The sequence below is a fragment of the Lepidochelys kempii genome, chromosome 5 (assembly GCF_965140265.1).
Source record: "Lepidochelys kempii isolate rLepKem1 chromosome 5, rLepKem1.hap2, whole genome shotgun sequence".
Classification (NCBI taxonomy): domain Eukaryota; kingdom Metazoa; phylum Chordata; order Testudines; family Cheloniidae; genus Lepidochelys; species Lepidochelys kempii.
This window is the reverse complement of record NC_133260.1, coordinates 81192543-81216497: the sequence shown is the minus strand read 5'-3', so window position 1 is coordinate 81216497 and position 23955 is coordinate 81192543. Positions and strand designations below refer to the sequence as shown.

The following is a 23955-nucleotide window of genomic DNA, read 5'->3' as shown; positions in this document are numbered from 1 at the left end:
TGAACCTGTCCTCCCTCTTGCAGGGAAAGAAGAAGAACCAAGATCCCCACTCTGCAGGAAGGATGGAGAGGAACCAGCTGCTCAGAAGTGCACAGGATATGGTTGGGAGAAAAGACGAATTTCCTTCGGTGGGTTTTCCCCTGCATCTCTAGAGAGAGTGGATTCAAATCTGCATCAAAAGATCAAAAGTGAATTGGAGTCCCATGCTAGTCCCAAACGGACATGAGCTCATATCACACTGAGGTGAATTGTCAGTAATGGGTATGGGAGGAGGCTGCTTGCACAGCTGTTACCTGCATGATACCCGAATCCAGTCAGTGCAATCACTTTGTCATTTTTAGAGAGAACATTATAACACTCAGGAAGTCCTTGTCTACAATTACCACCCAGCAAGCCAAACAGTCACAGTAATACAGCAGCCCAAGACGTTTTGAAATAAAAGTTCTGTTAACAGAAGACAGTTACACAATTGGTAAATAACAGTCAAAATGCAAGTAGGGTTTGAAGAGGAAGAACAGGTGGAGAGATCCATTATGGGTCCAATTCTATCCTCAGACACAAATATGTGCAGCTCCCATATAAGGGCAGTGTTTGTCTCTCCTTAATAAAGAACTGTATTTTTTGGAGAGTAGGTTCATTTCTGCACCACTTACATAACAGGTTTTATTCTTGAGTAGAATGACCATGCAAATAAATTAAACACCAAATAAGAGTTTACCAAACAATAATTTACAACAAATTTCAGAATCCTAGGAAAATGTCTCCCTCTCTATTTTAGGATTTTATCCTGCCACCCATCTCCTCTGAATCAGAGCTTCAGCCATGCAAAATAAATTTGGACTTCATGGAGAGTCTCTGGCTGATCTGACTGAGTTCGATATCTAGGCATATATGCGGCCCCCATCACCACAGTATAATCTTGTTATTTTATAACAACCCAAAAAGTTTATAAAAAATAAATAATCTGCTATCTCTTTATATTATTTTATTGTGCCTTTGTTCATACTAAAGAAAATGCAAGTCTTGGGACTCCATGGATAATAATAGCTGAAAGTAAATTGGGTGAAGAGGGTTTTTTTAATGTTACGCAAACGCTGATGAAAATCAGGTTCAGTAGCTGTATTGTATTCCCAGTGTAATAGTGTTACACTCTATTATTTATTTGGTCTGATTTCCACTATGGGTCTGTTTTAAGAGGCGCTGTCTGTCAACACAGATGAGGAGACCGCACAATTCTATCATACTATACCTTGTAACAAACTGCACTGCTCAAATTAAACACTTACCCTCCCCACTATGCTGGCCAATAATAATGTTATTTGTTCCTAGAATGCCTATGAACAACTGAATCTTCAGCAGGACAATCCAATGAAAGCAACAGCTCATAAAAAAAGCTGGATATATGCCAAACCCCATGTCCCAAACATTGCTTCAACAGCATGTGAACAAAATACCCTCTTCCTCTTTAATCCTCCCTGGAAGAACAATAGCAATCTGAAACAAATTTTTAGCAGTTAAATTTAGCTGTATTGGTATGCAAAAACTTTTACAGAGCATCACAGATATCCCATTAGATCACTCTATTCAAGGTACAATAAAGGCTCTTTCACACTAGGTCTTTTGTATACAGACAGCACAAAGTATTTTCACTGCTGAAGCTACTATGACCAGCGGTCAGAGGCAATGTGCAGAGGCAGCAGCAGCAGCAGAAGAGAGTTGATTTGATACAAATACATTCAAAATAAACTATAACTGAAGAGGCTTGGGTCAAGGGAAAGTAATCCTGGAGAGTCTGCTGATGGGGAGGATTTATTCCAATCACAAATCAACAGAATCCTCAAGGTGTTAATTTAAAATTCCCATTGGCTACCATGGAGATAAATAAATTATATCTAATATATATAAGTAGATGTACACACTTCATACAGAACACACTTCATAAGGATTCAACTACACATGTTTCAGAGTAACAGCCGTGTTGGTCTGTATTCGCAAAAAGAAAAGGAGTGAGCTGTAGCTCACGAAAGCTTATGCTCAAATAAATTGGTTAGTCTCCTTTTCTTTTGCGAACTACACATGTGCAACTTTAAATTAAGCATGCTAGATAAAGATCAGGATAACATTGGCACAGTTTTATCACAATTCTCTTGATATTTGGTGTTGTGGTTGTGGAGAAGAACATGACCCAAGTGCACCCTGAAGGCTCAGAAACCAAAATGCAAAGAAAAGGAATCCCAAAAATAATATTTTTAAGATCTAATGATTTTTAAGTCAATATCATGATTTTTTGGAGTCTGATTCATGGTTTTGGGGGATTGTTAATATTATTTGCATAACAATTGTCACAGGGCCACAGGAAAGACTCCCAAGAAGAGAAAAGAGCAGTGAAAGGAGAAAGCAATTGCAACCATGCATCAGCTGGAGGCCTATAGTCTGGCAGTGCTGTCCAAAATGTGGGTGTAGCTTGTTGAGGAGGGGGCATGGCTAAGGTGCTGAGATGCCCTAAACACAGTGCATCCAATTAGCAGCAGTGGCTGGCAGAGCTCTTCTGGAATCCACCCTGTCTAGGGTGAATCCCTCCTTTCGTGCAAGGGGCCAGGCAAGAGTAATTAGCAATTCCCCATGCCAGCAAAAATGAATAAGGCTCAACAATAGTTGTTCATGAATATCTGGGGCGGGCCAGATATAGTGAAACTAGTTATAATGAAGAACAACTGAAGTCCCAAGTTGTTTCAGTACCCTCAATGCACTAATTAAAATTTTTATGATACAGCAATGAACCTCCACTTCTGTTTTTTGCAGAGTAACTTCATTCTATCATCACATACAGAGTGTGCTTTTACATACAACAATCAGATTCTAGTGAGCCCAGAAAAAAAGCTGTTATTCAATAAAGCTATAAACCTTAAAAGGAGATATGGAGGAACACCTTTAATGTGAGTTTGCCCATAATAAATCTTGGGAAAACCTGATTTCATTACTCCACTACACTTCTATTTAAAAAAAAAAAAAAAAAAAGACATACAGGTCAATCCCTGGGTTCCCCTACCACCAAAGCCATGTGGTCATAGTAGAGCTGCACCCAGTGCTGGCAGGCACCGGGCACCGCAGGGAACCTTCCCGGCAGGGTTTCAACTCTCTGGTACAGGGGTGGCCAACCTGTGGCTCCGGAGCTGCATGAGGCTCTTCAGGGATTAATATGTGGCTCCTTGCATAGGCGATGACTCTGAGGCTGGAGCTACAGATGCTAACTTTCCAATATGCTGTGGGGTGCTCACTGCTCAACACCCTGCTCTGCCCCAGGTCCTGCCACCACTCCAACCCCTTCCCCCAAGACTCCTCCCCCTTCCCCTGAGCCTGCCATGCCCTCACTCCTCGCTCCTCCCCCACAGAGCCTCCTGCGCACTGCAAAACAGCTGATTGCAGCTGGTGGGAGGCGTGGGGAAGGGGCTGATTGGTGAGGCTGCCGATGGGCGGGAGGCGCTTGGGGCTGGAGGGGGGGCGGATGTGGGGCTACTGACATATTACTGTGGCTCTTTTGCAATGTTCATTGGTAAATTCTGGCTCCTTCTCAGGCTCAGGTTGGCCACCCCTGCTCTGGTACCACCCAGGTGGGGAGGGAGAACTCTTGGAGAAGTGCAGGGAAGTTCTCCAGGTCTCCAAATTCCCATGGCAGCTTTAAGAGCTGGGTGGGGAAGGGCACTTCAGTGCTGCCTGAACCTTCAATCTCTCTCTCTCTCTTTCTTATTCACACACACAGCAAAAGGGAGAGGAAAGTTGGAGAGACGTGGCTGGTAAGTGAAAAACAGTGAGGGAGAGTGAAATGAAAAGAGATCAACCAAGTGAAGAGACGGTGATAATGAATGTAGGATATGGAATGAACAAAAAAGGATACTGAGTCAATGGAGGAGGAAGCAATGGGAATGAGTGAATGAAGGGGTAAATGGGACGAGGGAGGGAATAGAGTAAAAGGGGTAGGGAATAGGCAGAGGAAGAGACTAGTCAGGTTTAAACTTGAGCTTAGGCAGTCATTCTTTTTGCGCTCAGACAAGAAAAGTTAGAGGGAACCTTGATCAGGGCAAATATATTTACCTTCTCCAGCAATGGAGCCCTATCCAATCTGGCTAGTCAATGGGGCCAAAATTAGCATTTTTTTAATATTGGCACTTGCCGCTACTCCTTTGGAATAAATGAGAGAAATCAGACCACACATAGAGTTCTGACACATTCTGATAAATCAGAGCAAGCTCCTCCAACAGCGACCAGGAGATCAAGCATAGGATCTATGATAATCTCCCAAAGAAGGACAATACAGTAAAAACAACACAAGACAGGCAGCAGCAGGTGTAAACTTACCACTAGAGCAATTGGGACCCCCCCAGCCAGGCTCACACTGACAGGTGTTTGGAGCAATACAACGACCATGGACACATTTATCAGCACAGTGAGCTGTCAGAAAGAGAAATCAATAAAAATAAGAACATCTTGCACAAAAATAAAAACAAACAATAAAACACCACACAATAGCTTTTTCCCCAATCCAGCTGTTTTATTTTTTGTCTCAAATATCCTTTAAAAACATGAAAAATTGTTTTTAAATTCATGTTTGGTAGCCTCACCTGTGAGTCATTTTTCAGACTTAACGTGTATTTTATAACCATACAACTTATTCTCTAAGTTCAAAATCTCAAAATAAATTCCATTAAGGCTGCTCAAATACTATTTCATGCTAAGCTATGAGAAGATACTCTAAACTTTTGGAGAAAAACTCATGCCAGTTTTTGCTGCAGCAGTGAGTAAAACATGATTTTCTCTACACCACACAGAATACATCACAACACATCAGTACTTTAATATTTATCTTTATGAATGACTGTATGACTCAGAAGCAGCACGATGAAACAAACATGATCACTAGACAAATACAAAATGTAAACTTGCTGACTCCTCCTGCAATTATCATTGCCAGCGCTGAGTAGAGCTGGATTAAATTTTTCATTTGAAACTTTTTTTAAACAATTAAGGGCCTTTTTTGAAATTGGAAATTTGTGGGAAAACTTTTCATTTTGACCAGCCCTAATGTTGAGTCTTTTGTGCGAGATGTATTCTAGTGTTTGGAGCACAGAAGTGGGAACCAGAGTCTTCTAATCCTGGGCATAAGACTTACACTAGGTCACCTTGGGCAAATCACAATCTTTTTGCTTCAATTTCTTCACCTATAAATTTGATATACATGTTACTTGCTTACCTACATCATGTGGTGAACGTGAATTAATGTTAATGTTCACAAAGCTCTTTGAAGATGCAAAGCACAGTGTAAATTACTATTGATGAAGAATCAGAAACAGTGGTCTAGCCACCAGAAGGGCATGAAAAGCTACATACCATTAGCATGGGATACTGGGAGGGAAACCTAGAGCAAGAAGGAAGCTATGGGAACCCAGAGCAGAGAGGGAGCAGCACAGAGAAGACTGGAATAGGGAGGGAATCAGGGCTGTTGTGAAGACATGTCCAGAGTAGGGATTGAGGTGAAGGCAGATCTTTGTTGGACAAAAAGACCAAACTGCAAACAAGACAAAGACATCACCATACTGACTGAGGGGAAGGGCTTATGTCAGTCACAGTGGCAGACAGGTAAATTAGTCCTGCCCTCCCAACTAACAGTGATGTTGTCTAATTCTTAGGCCAGGAAACTAAAGAAGCCTCATAGAATTGCCCATCATAGGTAGGGGTACAGGAGTTAGGGGTGGTAAATATTTAAGACAATGATGACTGACCACACCTCCCAGAGCTTGAAATCACTCTAGCAAAGAAAAACAAATAAGGAAAACTACATACACTGAAGGTACATCCCCAGGAAGGTCAGTTAATTTTTGTGTATATATATGTACACACACACACACACACACACACACACACACACACACATTGTGGGAATTTTTCAATTCAAACAACAGTAATTTCCAAAAGATACACATGGGATGATGATTCTCTCTGTAACATCTCCAAAGTCTGCCATTTGAAAGAAACATCCACAACAGAAACCTGATCATTTATACCAATGAGAAGTGAATCTTTGGGGGAGGAAAAAAGATAAATGGCTCAGCTGGTCTTTGGAAGAGGTTTAAGGAGGCTAAATATGAATTGGACTTTTGTTGAATGAGTGGAAAATGTGCATGTGTGGATAAAGAGGTGATTACTCACATACTAAACCCAAATTTCTATGCAATGGGGCTACATAGCTCTGCATTGGCCCCACTTTCATTATATCCCATTATGCACACTGTGAAATACATAGAAATAACACATACAAAAGTTTGTATTTGTTAACACAAGCCTAAATAATAATACCTATATAATATCTTTATAACTTAATACCTCCGTAATACCTTTATAAGTAACTGCAGAGAAGTCTACTTACTAGACTGTTTTAAACTTATAAAGCTTGAGATTTACAGCCCCCATGAAAAGTAACTGTTATTTTAAAAATAAAGTGAATTTAGTGCTGGTGAAATATGCCAGGTTGCCAATCCTGCAGATTGAAGTCCTTTATCGATCATGTAGTTCAGGCTTCACCACACAGCTACCAATGTGTCCTTGATCTCAAAGTACCTCCCCTAACAGTGAGGATAGCTCAGTTTCCCTCTCCATTAGTTCTTTGGCCAATCCACTAAAGCTGTTAACAAGGATGCCATTAAGAGCCCTCTTTGATGGTGTAAATGGACACATGCCCATCAGGAACTGAATTAAAACCACTGCCTCATTTCACATAGATTACTGATTAACCATTGGATGGCAAAGACTTTGAGTCACTAAAGTCCAGAACTGATTCAGGTGACCTAGAGGAGAAAGACTCTGACCCAGATTCTCAGTTGTGCCCAATACCTGATGGGTACAGCAGAGGGGCACAAAGGAGCCAGTTGTGGCTCCTTGAATCTAGAACCAGCACTGGTCCTGGTGTAGTATAGAATAAAAGCAACCTTAGTCCACTCCACCAGCTGAGGACTACCATACTGCCTACTCTATGAGCAGAGACTATGGACCAACTGCCATTTTGAAAGAAATTCAAATAGGCTTTAAACTAATTTTTCACATCCAAAACTCCTGCTGACTCTTCTGGCCATTCCTTATGTACAAGGAATGCAGGATGAAGTCCATTGATATAAAGGATATTATATAACATGATTATTACTGCTTCCAAAATATTTTAATAAAGATAATTTAAAACATCAAATGAAAATACCATATTTACAAAATTCTACACAAAAGGAGATCCACATGTAATTCTTTATTTTCAAGAGGTTATACTAAATTTGAGGAATATTTAAGTAATATAAGAAAGGCAGGATCATATTCTATGTGTGCCTAAGAAAGAAGGGAAAGGAGGGACATGAAAAATTTCTTAGTTAAGCTTCTTAAATCCAAAATTATATCCAATTCAAGAAATTTTTCTTTCCTTACTCAGGACACTAATATATCCAAAACTGTTTACAGTCATAAAAATAATTAGTTGTTTCCCATATATCTTCTGTGGTTACTGTTGGACTGACAGCATCTGAACTCAAACCAGCATCCTTAACAGATGTTGTGTGAGGCAAAAAAATACCACATCATCAAGTTCTGGCATTTTAATACTCTAAGCTAAATTCAGAGCTGGCACCAAATAGAACAACAGCATCTGCTCCAGTGGAAGGAAGTGCAAATAGGGGCATATTATCTGTGGAGGTCTATATTGTGTCAGAAAAAGAAGTAAGAAGACTTGCACTTGGCTGTGGGTGGGATATGACTTGGACTAGTGAAAAAGCTGAACGAGGCATCACATCAAGGAAAGAGGTCCTGTTTGCATTATGGCCTACTACAGACCTGATGCTAACATGTTGATGTACAAGGATTGGTGTAACTCAACATTGAGTCTGTCTGGTTCAAATAGCACCAAAAAGTCATTGACAGTAGTAAGCAGCATGCAGAAAGCACATTCAGCACTGCCAAATCAACCAATGCCAAAACAACCATTTATACGAAAAAAATGACAGTATTTTTCAAATGAGAACACATTGCTAGGTAAGCTCAGTGCTGCGTATTAAAACGTAAAAAGTGTTAGCCACATAGAACATAGCCATTTTTATTATTATACTGCTGCAACTGGTGGGTGGCAAACTCTCCATGCACATTTTCAGACATATCACAGGATCATACCAAGGTGAGGGGAGATCATACCAAGAGAATTAAATCATGTTTAGTGCATATAATACAGATCAACTTGACATTTTCAGACACTAACCACATTAGTCCTACCACCAGTACAAGCTCTCTAATTGATACTTGTCTGTTATCACTGGGGTAAAGACAGACAGTATGACATTTAGAGAGAAGATTGCAATCCAGAAACCTCCTTTTATATTAATGTGCTATAGTACACCACCTGTGGTGCAAATTTAGACTTCTCTTCAATTCCACCATCTACTTAAAATATTACACTTGAGTGTTGGAACTTATGTGTCTCATTAACCTTACACCTTTACTTGTGCACCAGGCCTGTCAGCTGTGAAACATAATCAGGTGAATCAAAATTTCTGAAAAGCATTTTATGCATCTGCATAGTAACTAAGAAAGTGATATGAAATTTCTTAATCATAAGCCATTATGGACTGTGTTTAAACAGCTGTGCATAGAGTTATCGGATGTCAAAAGAAGATGCTGAAGAATTCACTGCAGTAAATCTTGAAATAAGAAAGAGGGTTTGATCTTTAATACAAGGAATGCACAATTTTTGAAGAACTTTGTCAAATACTTGGAAAAGAATGAAACCTATATTGCTCAGGAATAGGGCTGGGTGAAAATTTTCATATTAAAATTTTTTTCAACGAAAACTGCAGATTTGGATCGACCAAATTGTGAATCTGCCAAATTATTTCAGCTGGGAAATAAATAAATAAATAAATAAAATTTTGAAAAACTCAAAGTATGTTTTTGACATATTTGAAATGAAACATTGAGATTTTTCAATTGAAAATGACTTCTCATTTTGAATGTTACTTCAATTTTTTAAAAATTATAGGTAAAAAAGCCCTTGAAAACAAAAAGTTTCATTTCAGGTCAAATAAAATGCATTGTTCATCCTGAAATGAATTTTTATTTTTACTTTTACAGTTTGCTGAAATTTTTGAAAAAAATTTCATTTTGGGTCAACCCAAAACAACCACAACCACAACCACTTCTTTTCTTCAATATTTTGGTTCTGCCACTGAACTGAAAAATTGGTTATTTGCAAAACTCCAGTCAGAAATATATTTATAAAGGGCCAAATCCCCAAGACCGTACTTGGCAAAACTACATTTGAAGTTGAATGGCTAAGTCATGACTCTGCTGCCCTACAGGCATTGATCCAAGCTATAGCCCAGTTTTACAACTGGGCCAGACTCTGTGCCTACAGAGCAGTTAGTGGATATTGCATGTGTCTCTGTAGTGGCCACAGAACAAATCCTAGGTCCCCATCCCCTCTTTCACAGGCAGAGTTCATAAACCTGCCTCCATTGCTGTGTATGTCAATGTGATCACTGGGGAATGATGTTGGGGGGAAAGCAATGCCTCCCTAATGTCCCAGCATGGGGAGAAATGGGGAAACAGGTTCTCCTTGCTGACTGACAACTGACAGGAGCAAGGCGATACAGTACCAGATAACTGCCAAATGGAGCCATCAGCCCAGAAAGGACACTGCAACTGAGAATGACCCTTCTAAGGCAAAAGAAGTGAGGAGGAGAAAGGGCTTATCCTTCACAACCTCTCTAAGCCACTACCAAAAGCATGTGGTGTTGGTGGGAGTGAAGGCAAACAGAATTCTGATCCCCAGAATCTGCACAGACAGCTCCCTGGAAGTTACTGTAGTCACTGAGGGGAAAGACTCCAAAGTCCCTGTGAGGAGAAGAGGAAGTAGGCGGGATCTGCAGAGAGACGGTGAAAGCTCTTCTGAAGTTCTGTGGGGCTCAACTGCGATCAGTTTTTCATAGATTCACAGGTTTGAAGGCCAGAAGGGACTACTGTGATCACCCAGTCTGACCTCCTTTATAACATAGGCTACAGAATGTCCACAAAATAATTCCTAGACTAGAGCATATCTTTTACAAAAATATCCAATTTTTATGTAAAAATTGCCAGTGATGGAGAATCCACCACAACCCTTAGTAAATTGTTCTGATAATTAATTATTCTCACTCTTTAAAAATTTATGCCTTATTTCCAGCCTAAATTTATCTAGCTTCAACTTCCAGACATTGGATCATGTTATATTTTTCTCTGCTGGACTGAAGAGCTCATTATCAAATACTTGTTCCCCATGTAGGTATTTATAGACTCTATTCAAACACCCCAAACCTTCTCTTTGTTTAGCTAAATAGATTGACCTATTTGTCTATCACTATAAGGTATGTTTTCTAATCCTTTAATCATTTTTGTGGCTCTTCTCTGAACCCTCTTCAATTTAGCAACATCCTTCCTGAATTGTGGACACCAGAACTGGACACAGTATTCCAGCAGTGGTCGCATCAGTGTCAATTACAGAGGTAAAATAATCTCTCTATTCAAGATTCCCGTTTATGCATCCAAGGATCGCATTAGCCCCTTTGGCCACAGCGTCGCACTAGGAGCTCTGTCATAAATATAAAGGGAAGGGTAACCACCTTTCTCTATACCGTGCTATAAAATCCCTCCTGGCCAGAGGCAAAACTCTTTCACCTATAAAGAGTTAAGAAGCTAAGATAACCTCGCAGGCACCTGACCAAAATGACCAATGAGGAGACAAGATACTTTCAAAGCTGGAGGGGGTGGGGGGGCAAAGGGTCTGTCTGTCTGTGTGATGCTTTTGCTGGGAACAGAACAGGAATGGAGTATTAGAACTTGTTAGTAAGTAATCTAGCTAGAAATGAGTTAGATTTCCTTTTGTTTAAATGGCTGGTAAATAAGCTGTGCTGAATGGAATGTATATTCCTGTTCTTGTGTCTTTTTGTAACTTAAGGTTTTGCCCAGAGGGATTCTCTATGTTTTGAATCTGATTACCCTGTAAGGTATTTACCATCCTGATTTTACAGAGGTGATTCTTTTACTTTTTCTTTAATTAAAATTCTTCTTTTAAGATCCTGATTGCTTTTTCATTGTTCTTAAGATCTAAGGGTTTGGGTCTGTGTTCACCTATGCAAAGTGGTGAGGATTTTTATCAAGCCTTCCCCAGGAAAGGGGGTGTAGGGCTTGGGGGGATATTTTGGGGGGAAGACATCTCCAAGTGGGCTCTTTCCCTGTTCTTTGTTTAACACGCTTGGTGGTGAAGCATAGGGTTCAAGGACAAGGCAAAGTTTGTACCTTGGGGAAGTTTTTAACCTAAGCTGGTAAGAATATGCTTAGGGGGTCTTTCATGCAGGTCCCCACATCTGTACCCTAGAGTTCAGAGTGGGGAAGGAACCTTGACAAGCTCATGTTCAGATGATTATCCACCTCGATTCCCAAATCTTTTTCAGAGCCACTGCTTTTCAGGACATAGCCCCCCCATCCTATAAGTATGGCCTAAATTCTTTGTTCCTAGATGTATACATTTGCATTCAGTTGTATTAAAATGCACATTGTTTGCTTGTGACCAGTTTACCAAGCAATCTAGTGACCTGTCCTCTTCATTATTTACCATTCCCCCCATTCTTTTGTCATCTGCAAACTTTATCAGTGATGATTTTATATTTTCTTGTTACCTGTGGTATTGGACATCCAAAATGAAGCTCATCTCCACAGAAGTAATGGAGGTGAGTGGCCTCTGCTATTTAGCCCACTGGTACTTTAGCCTGAGTACAATTAAAAGTCTAGTTCTGCCATCCTTACTTATTCTGCAAGTGGTCTCATTGAAATGAATGGATTGATTCTTTCTTTCCCCCTTAATTTTTGCGGGGGAGTTACTTAGATTTCACTTCTCCTTTAAACTAGGACAAAAATATGTCTTTACTCAGATAATCTACACTCCCAACCTGCTTGACAGAATGTATAACTTTGAGTTAGTCCTACTGCTGCAGTGATAATGAGTGATTTGATCTTAAAGAACACAGTGAGTGCCATCTAATTATGCATCAAGAAATATGATTGGCATCTGTCATGAGTGGGGTCTTCTCTCATTCTCTGTCTAAAGTAAAAACTGCTTTTATTTCTGAAAGCACAAGTATCTAATTTGCGGGTAACTAAAACCACCACTAGCAAACAATGCTAACAAAGGCTTTTCCACAGTGCTTTACTGGTATGTTTCCAGGGATGAATCTGCACTCCACAGCAATGGATTCTGGTCTCCCTCTAAAAAATTGAAATATGTTTTGGCTGTTGTAGCCAAAAAAAACCACAACATATTGAGTAAACAGTTGTTTATGCTAGATCACCTAAGTTTTGATGATCAGGTTTCTCACTTGTAAGGGCATTATCCAGACATTCCGAAACAAAAAGTTGGCACAATTTCATTGAGATGACAATGGCGTTACAGAATAATTTAAGAATTTAGCAAGTTTTCCTTCATAAGCACAATAAGCATGTCAATTTGACAGGCAGAATCACTACAGATATTTGCTGGGCAGATTTTTCTAAATACATCCATGGCAATGGGTTTGGAATCTAATTTTAAGAAGCATATCATTTTATGGAACATGGTGTTCAAAGCAGGTCATAGAATCAGAAAAATGTAGGGCTGAAAGGGACCTAAGCCACATCTCCAGCACTGACCTATATGTAGAGAGCTGAGGAGATCCACCTCAGGGAGGAAAACTGAGGCAGTGCCACACTTTGCAAGCTGGGGGTGCTACAGGGAAGCCACACCCTACAACATTAACGTATTTCAGTGGTTAACTATCTTACAGTTAGGAATTTTCCCTAATATCCAACCTAAATCTCCATTGCTGCAGATTAAGTTGATTACTTCTTGTTAGTATATGTGCAAAGTGCCTCAGGTGACACATGACCAGGATTTATCACCAAATTTGGTCATCTGGTTGGATCATTAGCCTGCTCAGGCTAGGTACTAAAGGGGAGTGTGACGTGAATGCTGATCCATGCCCCCCTGGATTACTTCTTGACCTACCTTCAGTGGACATGGAGAACATTTCGTCACCATACTCTTTATAACAGTCCTTAACATATTTAAAGACTGTTATCAGGTTCTCCCTCAGCCTCTTTCCCTAGATTAAACATGCCCAGTTTTTTTAACCTTTCCTAATAGGTCAGGTTTTCTAAACCTTTTATCATTTTTGTTGCTCTCCTCTGGACGTTCTCCAATTTGTCCACATCTTTCTTAAAGTGTGGCACCCAAAACTGAACACAGAACTCCAGCTGAGGCCTCACCAGTGCTGAGTAGAGCAGAACAAATACCTCCCGTTTCTTTCATCTGTCACTCCTGTTAATACACCCCAGAATGAATTTTTTCACAACTGCTTCATATTGTTGGCTCATGCAGTTTGTGAACCATTATATCCCCCAGTGCCTTTTCAGCAGCACTACTGCCTAGCCAGTTATTCCCCATTTTGTAGTTGTGCATTTGATTTTTCCTTCCTAAGTGTAGTAATTTGCACTTGTCTTTATGGAATTTCATCTTGTTGATTTCAGACTGATAATCCTATGGAAAATATTTCTCATATAGGACAGATAGATAGTTGTTAGATACAAAGTTATTTTTATATTTGAATAATAAAAGGTCCTGGTAGTAAAAGTCAATAGTAATTTGCCAAGTAAGAATCAACTACGGGACTAGCGAGTGTTCATGTGGTACATCCCTAATCAAACAGCACAGTAAATCTGTGCTAGAAAAACTGAACCATACACAGTACAGATGCTTTCTCTCATTTCCATTTCCAAAATCCCATTTCTTGGTGGCAACAGTGGACAAAGGGTATGCTCCTGAGAATCCAAATGTTACCAAGGGAGGAAGTTTCACTCAGAACTATAATCCTTCAAAAGCCAGCCATGAAATGACATATGTTGTAATTGTTACTACTTTATGGCAATATATAGTGAGGTGCCAAGCTCCTCCTGAAAGCAGGATGGCAATGGAAGATAAGATGCTGTAAGAATTGTGAAAAACTCCCAGAAGCAGCCAGCAGCAGGTCTGGCTTCTAGGCGGAGGCGCGCAAGCAGCTCTGTGCGGCTCTCACGTGTTGGCCAGTGAGCCGATGCTCAGGGCAGGGCAGCACACGGAACCCCATGGCCCCCCCACCAAGGAGCTGGACCTGCTGCCGGCCACTTCCAGGGCGCAGCGCGATGTCAGAACAGGTAGGGACTAGCCTGCCTTAGCCGGGTAGCACCACCCATGGGACTTTTAACCGCCTGGTTGGCGGTGCTGACCAGAGCCGTTGCAACCCAGTGCCTTACATTCTACAACCCAATACTGGGTCGCAGCCCTCAGTTTGAAAAACACTGGTCTAGTATTAAATATGTATGTATTGTGTTGGAAAGGACACAGACACTGGTACTGTATGAGGTGCAACATGCCAGCTGATCATTAGTGAAAATCATGTCAAATGTATCTACTTATACATCTGAGGTCCAATTATCTTGTCATCTGCATATGCACAACATCAATTGACTTCAAAGAGAGTTGCATGTGCACAACTGATGGGATAATTGAGCCCTTGGTAATTCAAGTTCCACAAGTCTACCTCCAAAGGGGAGTGAACCTAGCATTTTGATAAACACACAGAATTTCAAAGCAATACAAAGTTAAACTTACGGACACACATTTCCCTGCTTTCATAAAATCCAGGACAGCACTGAGATTTCCGTCTGTACATTGTTTTTTCTCCATGCCTGTAGGCAGTACGGTAACTGATTCTAATGAAAAATAAATGGATGTTACATTTATTATAATGGCTTTAAAATAAAACAATGTTTATTTTAGCATATTTAGGAACATCTCGGGTTGATACATAATACAAGAGAAAAACAAAAACAGAGATTTGGCTTTATTGGTTGATAAATTTAACAATATCAATGTTCCATTCTGAAAATCTGCCAATATTACCATCATAAACCTTATTTTTTCAGCGGCCAGTAAAATAGATTAAGCATGGTAAAGAATCACAGAAAGAGTTGCTTTTTTTTTTATCATTAAACAAGCAACTTTATTAGAATAAGGAATATAGCTTTATCCCTAAAGCCTTTCTCTCTGCACTTTCTCTCTTCACTGTAGAGTTCCAGCCTAGAACCTTCCCAAGCTCTCTCTTGCCTGGCTTCTGACTACAGATTTAAGGAAACAGTACACATACCCTCACAACACCTGATCTAATATGAACACTGAACAATGAACAGCGCACAACTAAATGGCAACATAGAACACACATGTTGTCAGTACAACATCTCCATGAACTCTGTATCACTTGTATTTCGTATTGTCAATATTAAACTATCTCATGCAGTATGCTCAAGGAGTAGTTACCCAACACCACCATAACTAATGGGTGTATCATATTGGGCAGAAGAAAAAGAATACTTTACAGCTGCTGAGGCCAGTTCTGAGTCACTCATTCCTTCCTTATTTTTTTTACTATGCATAAGAAAGGGATTTCCTTGAACAAGCCTTTTTTTCCCCTGAAGGCAATGTTCCCTTCCTTCAAAGAGGGCAGCAAGTCATATGCCTCATTTTACACCTCCCTCCAGTTACTCCTTATAGGAGCGGAGGGGTATCATTTTTTGGTATATCATACAAATCTTTTTTAACCTGATCACCACTTATCAGATACACACCACATATATGATGGGTTGACAGACCCTGTGATCTTGACAGGGACAAATGCTATAAACACATATACTATTGACTGATTTAGACAAACATTTTCCAGATGAGCTGAACTGTAACTGCTAGACAGTTTATTCACTATTGTTGATGTACACTGTACACGACGGTCAATTTTTAACACATTAAATATATACCTTTCATACATTACTACAACAAATGAACAATTTGAAAGAATTGATAATTATAAATTACCTGTGTCGAGTGCATTTAAACCAGTTCAGTATGTCAGTACAGCTGGTGTAGTAAATTTGATCAAAAGGATGTGGATATGATTCTTGAACTGTAACTGAATAACTGAAGAGAAAGAAAACAGATTACTGAGCAAGTATATGTTCATAGTATTAATCTTTTTACAAAGAAAGATCAATCCCAGTAGATTAGCTGTAGCTAGAATTGATAACTATACTCAGGTCTTTGGGGGAGAGCCAATAATCCTTAGAAATATTTATATCAGTATTTAACAATATATGACGATGAACTTGGCTGTCCTTTTCCATCCAAGTTTGCCTTCACAGATGCAGACCTGCAGAAGAGAAGTTCCTTGAGCCTCCCTAAGAAACAGCTCTACACATTACACTATCAACTAAGACTGTCTCCTTCCTAAGGGTAGAGTCTATGACTGTCAAGCTCAAACTACTCTGTATGAAAATTTAGGAAATGGCATCAAGGAAGCACTTAGCACACTCAATGCTTTCTCTACTGTGCTACCAGAAGTAGGTGTAAAACGGAGTGGCAAGTTCTTCCCTGGGTGCCTAACAATCAGGGATAACAACTACAAAATGGAACACAGCTAAAAGAGGACAGGATTCATTGAATGGAAGGTTCTCTCATCATGATGGTATTTTGGAACAGGGAGGAAAAAGAAGGATGAGGCCCCTGCCTCACTACACTGAACTATGGAGTAGGCATCTCAAGTACTTAAACCAGGAAAGTGGAACACGTCCAACCCCAAGCCAATACCCCCCTCAGCAGTGATTATCAGTGTGGCAAGGTCCCCATCCTAACCAAAAATTGCAGATTTGTTACTTTGTACAAAGAACCTCAGATCTAGGTTCCTTTCTCACTGCCTTCTCCTCTCCAGGAGGGAGCAACACAGCAGGAATTCACCAATTATAACTCTAATACTGTAGATATTTTCATGGCCTGTGGAACAGGCTCTGAGGGAGGAGATGGATGGTTATCCCAATCTTCAGCCCATCTTGCTCTTACAGTGCTAGACATGAGTAGCTACACTACTAAGAACTATGAAATGGAAGGGTTTATTTTGGTTTCTCTTTTGCACATGGGGCCATGAACAGGTCAGCTCATAGCAGCAAGTAGTTTATGAGGTATTATGAGTCTTATGTGCCCCAGAAGACCATTCACCCACTCTGCAGAAAAAGGGCCAGCTCCTGAGAGGTGTTGAGCACTCTCAATTTTGATTGATTTTAGTGGAAATTATGGACATTCAATAACTTGGAGGATTGGGTCCTAAGGCCTTAATTTGGTACCACATAAATAAAATAAAATAATCACCATCCTAACAGAAGCATATCAGTGCATACAATTTAGCTTTTGCTCTACATTTATTTTTTTCCTTAATATTTTCATGCAAGTTTATTAAAGATACAGACCACTAAGGGTTATTGTTGTTTGCATTGTTTTTTTAAAGACAGCCTTTCATTTTGTGCCAAATTTTCAGAACTTGGGAGGTCATATTTCTTTTCAAGAAAACTGTACCTGAAATTAGTTATGTCTATCAAAGAAAGTGATTGCTAGACTCTGATTTATTGAAGACTTTAATAATTCAAAGTGGATGGCAACGATAACTAACAATGTAATCATTTAGAAGTTTCTGCAAAATGACTGAGCCCTATTATGCTGTGAATTGTTGGTGATTGTGAGAAAAGTGTAATAAGAGAACTTACAGTTAACTAAAGAGTAACATCTGCATCAGTCATAATATTTTAATGTTCTTAATCCCAATCCTAACATTGTCCATCATTTTATGAAATGAAAAACAGCTAATTGCCATAGACTGGATCTTAACAACCTAATAAATTCTATATTATGCAGATATTAACAGATAGCCAAACATAAAATTGATTTCTGTTTAGTTTCTAAATGTCTACCATGTTGCATTTTCCACATTAAAAACATACAGCACAAGACACAGTAGTGTAATGGACAGATCCACTTGTACTGAGACATTTCCTGATGAATATTAAAGTTAAACAATGACAACTATATGTAAAATTGAAGCTCATGAGGAAGTGCAAGCTTGATTAAGAGGTGGACCAACCATCTTTAAAGAACAGAGTGAAGACACGAACTGAAAAAAAATCACAGACCTCACTAAAAAAAGAAAATTGTTCTGCATGCAGGCAGTGACTGCTCTGCTGGGTAATATATCTGACCAAATGGAACTAAGAATAGATTGTTTAAAGAAAAGTAATGTAAATCTGAAAAATCAGTTGTCTCAAGTGAGAACCAAATTGGAGAAATAAAGACAGGAGACTGAAATTTGTAATACATTTTCCTGAGGATATATCAAAGAAATAAGCTTTTAAGCAATCTCACTGAGCAGCTGGAGAGCCAAGTCTGGAGCCATAAAATGTGGTTTCTTGGCCAACCAGAGAAAATAGAGAGAGAAAATCTGCTAGGACTTTTAGAGAAATGTCTGAAAAAACTGTACCTGAAATCCACTTTGAATACTGTGAATGGAAAGCCTTAGAGGGATGATAAAGAGAATACTTATAGTTATGGTATGCTTAGATACTAAAATGACAGGAATCCTAAGAATATGTTGGATGATAATTGCTGACAGGGTGTGGAACAATTAATTCATGTAACAGTTTTAGGGGATAAAGTGTATTCTGAACCAGGCTTAGAAAGTACAGGACATTAAAGATAAGCACATTTTTTTTAAAATGGCTTTCAAAAAATACAGTTTTAAAGTTTTGTTTCCTGCCAAACTACAGGTACAGCCCAGTGGGAAAGTATACATGGTTTGGGACTCAAAGCCTGCAGAGAAGCCATTGGAGCAAGTGGAATCCATCTACATTTCAGAGGAGAAAAGAATAATTGAATCTTAGAAAACTCTTAACCAGACTGTTTGTGCTGGCAATAAATCAACTTTTCACTGAGTAATGGGATTATAATGTATGAAAGTGAAGGATACATTTTCTTCTGTGGTGCTAATTTCCTAGGTTGGCCACAAACATGTGCCCAGTGTGTGGCCAAATAGGGCCCCATACATTTGGTGTCTCTGATCAGTCAGTATCTATTCTCAGACAGCACCTACAATCTCCCCTTCCTGTTGTGATACTTACCTTGAGAGGGGACATTGGGAATCTAACTTTTCCAAGTGCCCAGAACCCACTCCCTGCTGATTCCTGCATCCTCCTAAAGACAAACAACTCTAATCCATCCAGCTGTCATACCCTGTCCAATCACATGTCATGGGGGTTACCTCAACTTCCCTGGGGCTCTGTACTTCTTATTTTACACAGGGCCAGCTCTGTTCATTCCTACTAGGATCTCAGTTCACATGTAATGAAGATTTTATTATTGGGCGGGCCTCTTACTTAAAGTGTATAGGAATGCCAATGACACAAGCAGTAATAAACTGGTAGCTGGTAGTTACTCTTTTATACTTATGTACCTGCTGTCTGTTCTGAATGGGAATATAAATGCTATGGCAATTTTCAATTTGTGCTTTTATACATTCTACCCACTCTCTAAGCCCCAGAAAATGGAAGGATGAATGAAAGTTGATTTAGAAACACTAGGCAGATTTGTTACATCTTTGTTTTCTGCAGTCTTTGATTATTTATCTTAAAGAAATGTTGCAGTAGATTATTCTTTTCTTTTTGTTTACATTTCTCTTGTGGCTTCCTTCAAAATCATCCCTAGAGCTAAAGACAGCACCACCCAACCCCCTCCTCCCACACCATATCGGACATAAAGTACTATCAGACAAGCTTCTGGCTTTATGCTTGGCATTCAGAAACAGGGTATTTATTCAGCTAACTACTTGATATATATCAGCTAATACAAGTTTTTGCATATTCTAACTTGCATGTGAGAGTTTAAGGCCAGAGAGTTGAAATGTTCCACATGAATCTCAGAGCATTTGTTGGATCAGGCCCTTAGAGGCCATTTTTGATAAACAGTCCATAAAGTGTAGAAATATCACCATAAGGCATGTGTCTCTACTAATGCTCGCCAAAACTCTCAACACTTAAATATATAATACAATTTACTTCTGATGCTGGAAGAATAACCTAATGATAATGAGACCATGAGGCATGGTTTCACTATTATAATTTTCATATTTTAAAAGAAGGGAAAACAAATGCATATTGTTTAATCTTGTCTTACCCAATGTGAACATTCTACTGGCAATTATCATGAAATTATGAAAGCAACGGACTAACTAGATTAATGAATTTATAGCCGTACATTTTAAATTTCTGAATCTCATCAAAAAATTAAGCCAACAAGTCTTAATTTAGATTCAGGGAAAGCTGAAAAGTAAAGAAACACCCTAATCATACTTGGCCCAATTCCAGTATGGCTAATTATATTCTGAATATGCAAATTCTCCTGCTGAGTTAATTGGATAAGGTATTCTTATTAACTTCTGTCCCTGTACGGTTGTGTAGTGTTTTTGGTGTCCTTATAATGGATGCTGCATCCTACCCCAGAGATGACTGCATTTAAATATAAAGCAAGATAGTCCTTTTTTTTTTTCATAGATTCATAGATATTTAGGTCAGAAGGGACCATTACGATCATCTAGTCTGACCTCTTGCACAATGCAGGCCACAGAATTTCACCCACCACTCCTGCAAAAAACCTCACACCTATATCTGTGCTACTAAAGTCCTCAAATCGTAGTTTAAAGACTTCAAGGAGCAGAGAATCCTCCAGCAAGTGACCCGTGCCCCATGCTACAGAGGAAGGCGAAAAACCTCCAGGGCCTCTTCCAATCTGCCCTGGAGGAAAATTCCTTCCCGACCCCAAATATGGCGATCAGCTAAACCCAGAGCATATGGGCAAGATTCATCAGCCAGATACTACAGAAAATTCTTTCCTGGGTAACTCGGATCCTACCCCATCTAATATCCCATCACAGGCCATTGGGCCTATTTACCATGAATATTTAATTACCAAACCTTTTACATATACATGGCCCAATTTTGCATTTTTGCCCTTGTAGTAACTACAGGATCCGATCCACAGTTCATTATTTTTGATCATTTTATAAAACACTTTAAAGCACGTGAAATGCCCTGTATAAAATAAATAATAAATATAATCAGAAGCAACTAAGGATATATCAGGTCTATGATGCTAATAGGAATATTACCTCTCCCAGTGGCTACACACATTTGGATCTTCAAGATTCAAGGATAATGTTGTCCCCATCCAGTGTAACAGTACAACCGGCAAGCACACAAGCCAGTTCAAATTAATAACCATCTTTTCAAATAAATGACCTGTAAAAAAAAAGATTTATATTAGGTCAAGGTAATATTCAAACTATAAACACAGGAAGACAAATTCTTCCTTGGTGAAAGTCCATTGGTTTCACCAAGTTAGAATCTGGCCCCAAACCAGATTATATAGGATAGCAGGCATTTAACAGCAAGACACATGGTGACAGCCTCGTAGTAGGAATATAAGGCTCTCCTTAATAGAATTCAAAATCAGAAATTAAATGTGAATGGGTTAGATGGCATTGAGTGAGCAAATGCACTATAGTTTCACCTCTGGAGACCTGTGTAGGGTGACCAGAGTTTATAGGGGCAACCCCGATATTTGAGGCTTTGTCTTATATAGGCACCTACTACCCCCCACATCCTGTCCCAATTTTTCACACTTGCTATCTGGTCACCCTAGACCTGTGTTGTCACAAGTGAAATTGTGTTAGATGGGCTCAGTTTACATACTAGTGGTTATCTGTCTATATCACAGAACAGACACACAAATTCAAACAACTGCCATCTTTAGCTCAGAAAAGACTGAAGACTGGAGGAGCAGGGATGTTCCCAATCAGAATGAAGATGCAATTAGTTGAGTATTGTCCAAAAGCGCAGACAGCACTTGTTCACAGAACGGCTCTAGGGACAAAGTATTTAGCGTGATGAGTTGTCATAAATATAAAGGGAAGGGTAAACCCCTTTGAAATCCCTCCTGGCCAGGGGAAAGCTCCTCTCACCTGTAAAGGGTTAAGAAGCTAAAGGTAACCTCGCTGGCACCTGACCAAAATGACCAATGAGGAGACAAGATACTTTCAAAAGCTGGGAGGAGGGAGAGAAACAAAGGGTTTGTGTGTCTGTCTGTAGTCGTCTTGGCCAGGGACAGAACAGGAATGGAGCCTTAGAACTTTTAGTAAGTAATCTAGCTAGGTATGTGTTAGATTATGATTTCTTTAAATGGCTGAGAAAAGAATTGTGCTGAATAGAATAACTATTTCTGTCTGTGTATCTTTTTTGTAACTTAAGGTTTTGCCTAGAGGGGTTCTCTATGTTTTTTTAATCTAATTACCCTGTAAGATATATACCATCCTGATTTTACAGGGGGGATTTCTTTATTTCTATTTACTTCTATTTTTTATTAAAAGTCTTCTTGTAAAACACTGAATGCTTTTTCATTGTTCTCAGATCCAAGGGTTTGGGTTTGTGGTCACCTATGCAAATTGGTGAGGCTTTTTATCCAACATTTCCCAGGAAAGGGGGGGTGCAAGTGTTGGGAGGATTGTTCATTGTTCTTAAGATCCAAGGGTCTGGGTCTGTGGTCACCTATGCAAATTGGTGAGGCTTTTTACCAAACCTTGTCCAGGAAGTGGGGTGCAAGGTTTTGTGAAGTATTTTGGGGGGAAGGACGCGTCCAAACAGCTCTTCCCCAGTAACCAGTATTAGTTTGGTGGTGGTAGCGGCCATTCCAAGGATAACGGGGGTAATATTTGTTACCTTGGGGAAGTTTTGACCTAAGCTGGTAAAGATAAGCTTAGGAGGTTTTTCATGCAGGTCCCCACATCTGTACCCTAGAGTTCAGAGTGGGGGAGGAACCTTGACATGGTGGCGCAGCGGTGGGATTAACCTGAAATCATTTTGAGATCCAGTTGAGATTTTTTGAACTAGAAATACAGATTTTAAAAAGGAATTTTTAGGAAGTCCAGAAGGCAGCTTTGAAACTGAAAGCAGCTTGGTTTCTCTCTGCTTTGTGGCCAAGCAGAGACAAAAGGGGATTATCTTGTGAATTGCAGGTTTCATTTGCCTGGAGGCAGGGTACTTAACTCCTGCAGGGAAATTCACAGTCTTCCAACCCAGAGGTTTGTTTTTTTTTTTCTTTTCTTCCTAAAAGTAAATAGGGGGTGTGTGCTCTACCCATTTGCCTGGAGACAAAAGTGGCAGGGTTTTTTTTAGGATTTTGATTTTTTTTTTGTTTTACAAGGAGCACAGGTTTGAAAAGAAATTTTTTTTTTTTCTTCGTTGGGCTGGGTAAGCAGGTTTCCAAGTAGTTGGAGGTTTTTTGCTTTAATTTGGGCCCAGAGCAGAGACAAGGGAATTGTCTTTTTCTGTAGGCTGACAATCACTATCAGAGAATAGGTATTCTATTCCAGCACAGCAAAATTTTACAGCCAAGTTTTGTTTGTTTATTTCTAAACCTCAGGTGTAAAGTTAGTTAAAAACAGAGAGGTTAGAATGACCAAATCCTCAGCTCGACTACAGCTGGAATTAGCCAAATTTCAGGCTGAGGAAAAACAAAGGGAACATGAAAGACAGATAGAACTCATGCGGCTGGAGAAGGAGGTACAGGAGGCTGCCCACAAGAGGGAAATGGAGGCAAGGAAGCATGTGGAGGAGGAGAAGGAAAAAGAGAGGAAGCATGTGGAGGAGATGGAGAGGATAAAGGCCCAGCAGAATATACCAACAAACCCTAGCAATCCTTCTCCAGGTACCACTTCCCATCCCAGAAAGTTCCCCACCTACAAGGCAGGTGATGATACTGAGGCCTTCTTAGAAAACTTCGAAAGGGCCTGCCTTGGGTACAGCATCTCTACTGACCAATACATGGTAGAGCTGAGGCCGCAGCTCAGTGGACCCTTAGCTGAGGTAGCAGCTGAAATGCCTAAAGAACACATGAACAAGTATGAACTGTTTAAA

General features: G+C 39.7%; 1 protein-coding gene across 1 annotated transcript in view; it reads right to left on the bottom strand.

Annotated features, from left to right (window-relative positions):
• Positions 1–23955, bottom strand: part of MEGF10 (multiple EGF like domains 10) — a 147702-nt gene that overhangs the window by 78894 nt on the left and 44853 nt on the right. Inside the window, exons 2-5 of the mRNA XM_073344862.1 lie at positions 21153–21282; positions 15992–16093; positions 14735–14835; positions 4357–4449 (exon numbers count right to left, since the gene is read on the bottom strand). Coding sequence (XP_073200963.1) covers positions 4357–4449; positions 14735–14835; positions 15992–16093; positions 21153–21265 — 409 coding nt within the window. The 5' untranslated portion in view covers positions 21266–21282. The remainder of the gene's footprint in view (positions 1–4356; positions 4450–14734; positions 14836–15991; positions 16094–21152; positions 21283–23955) is intronic.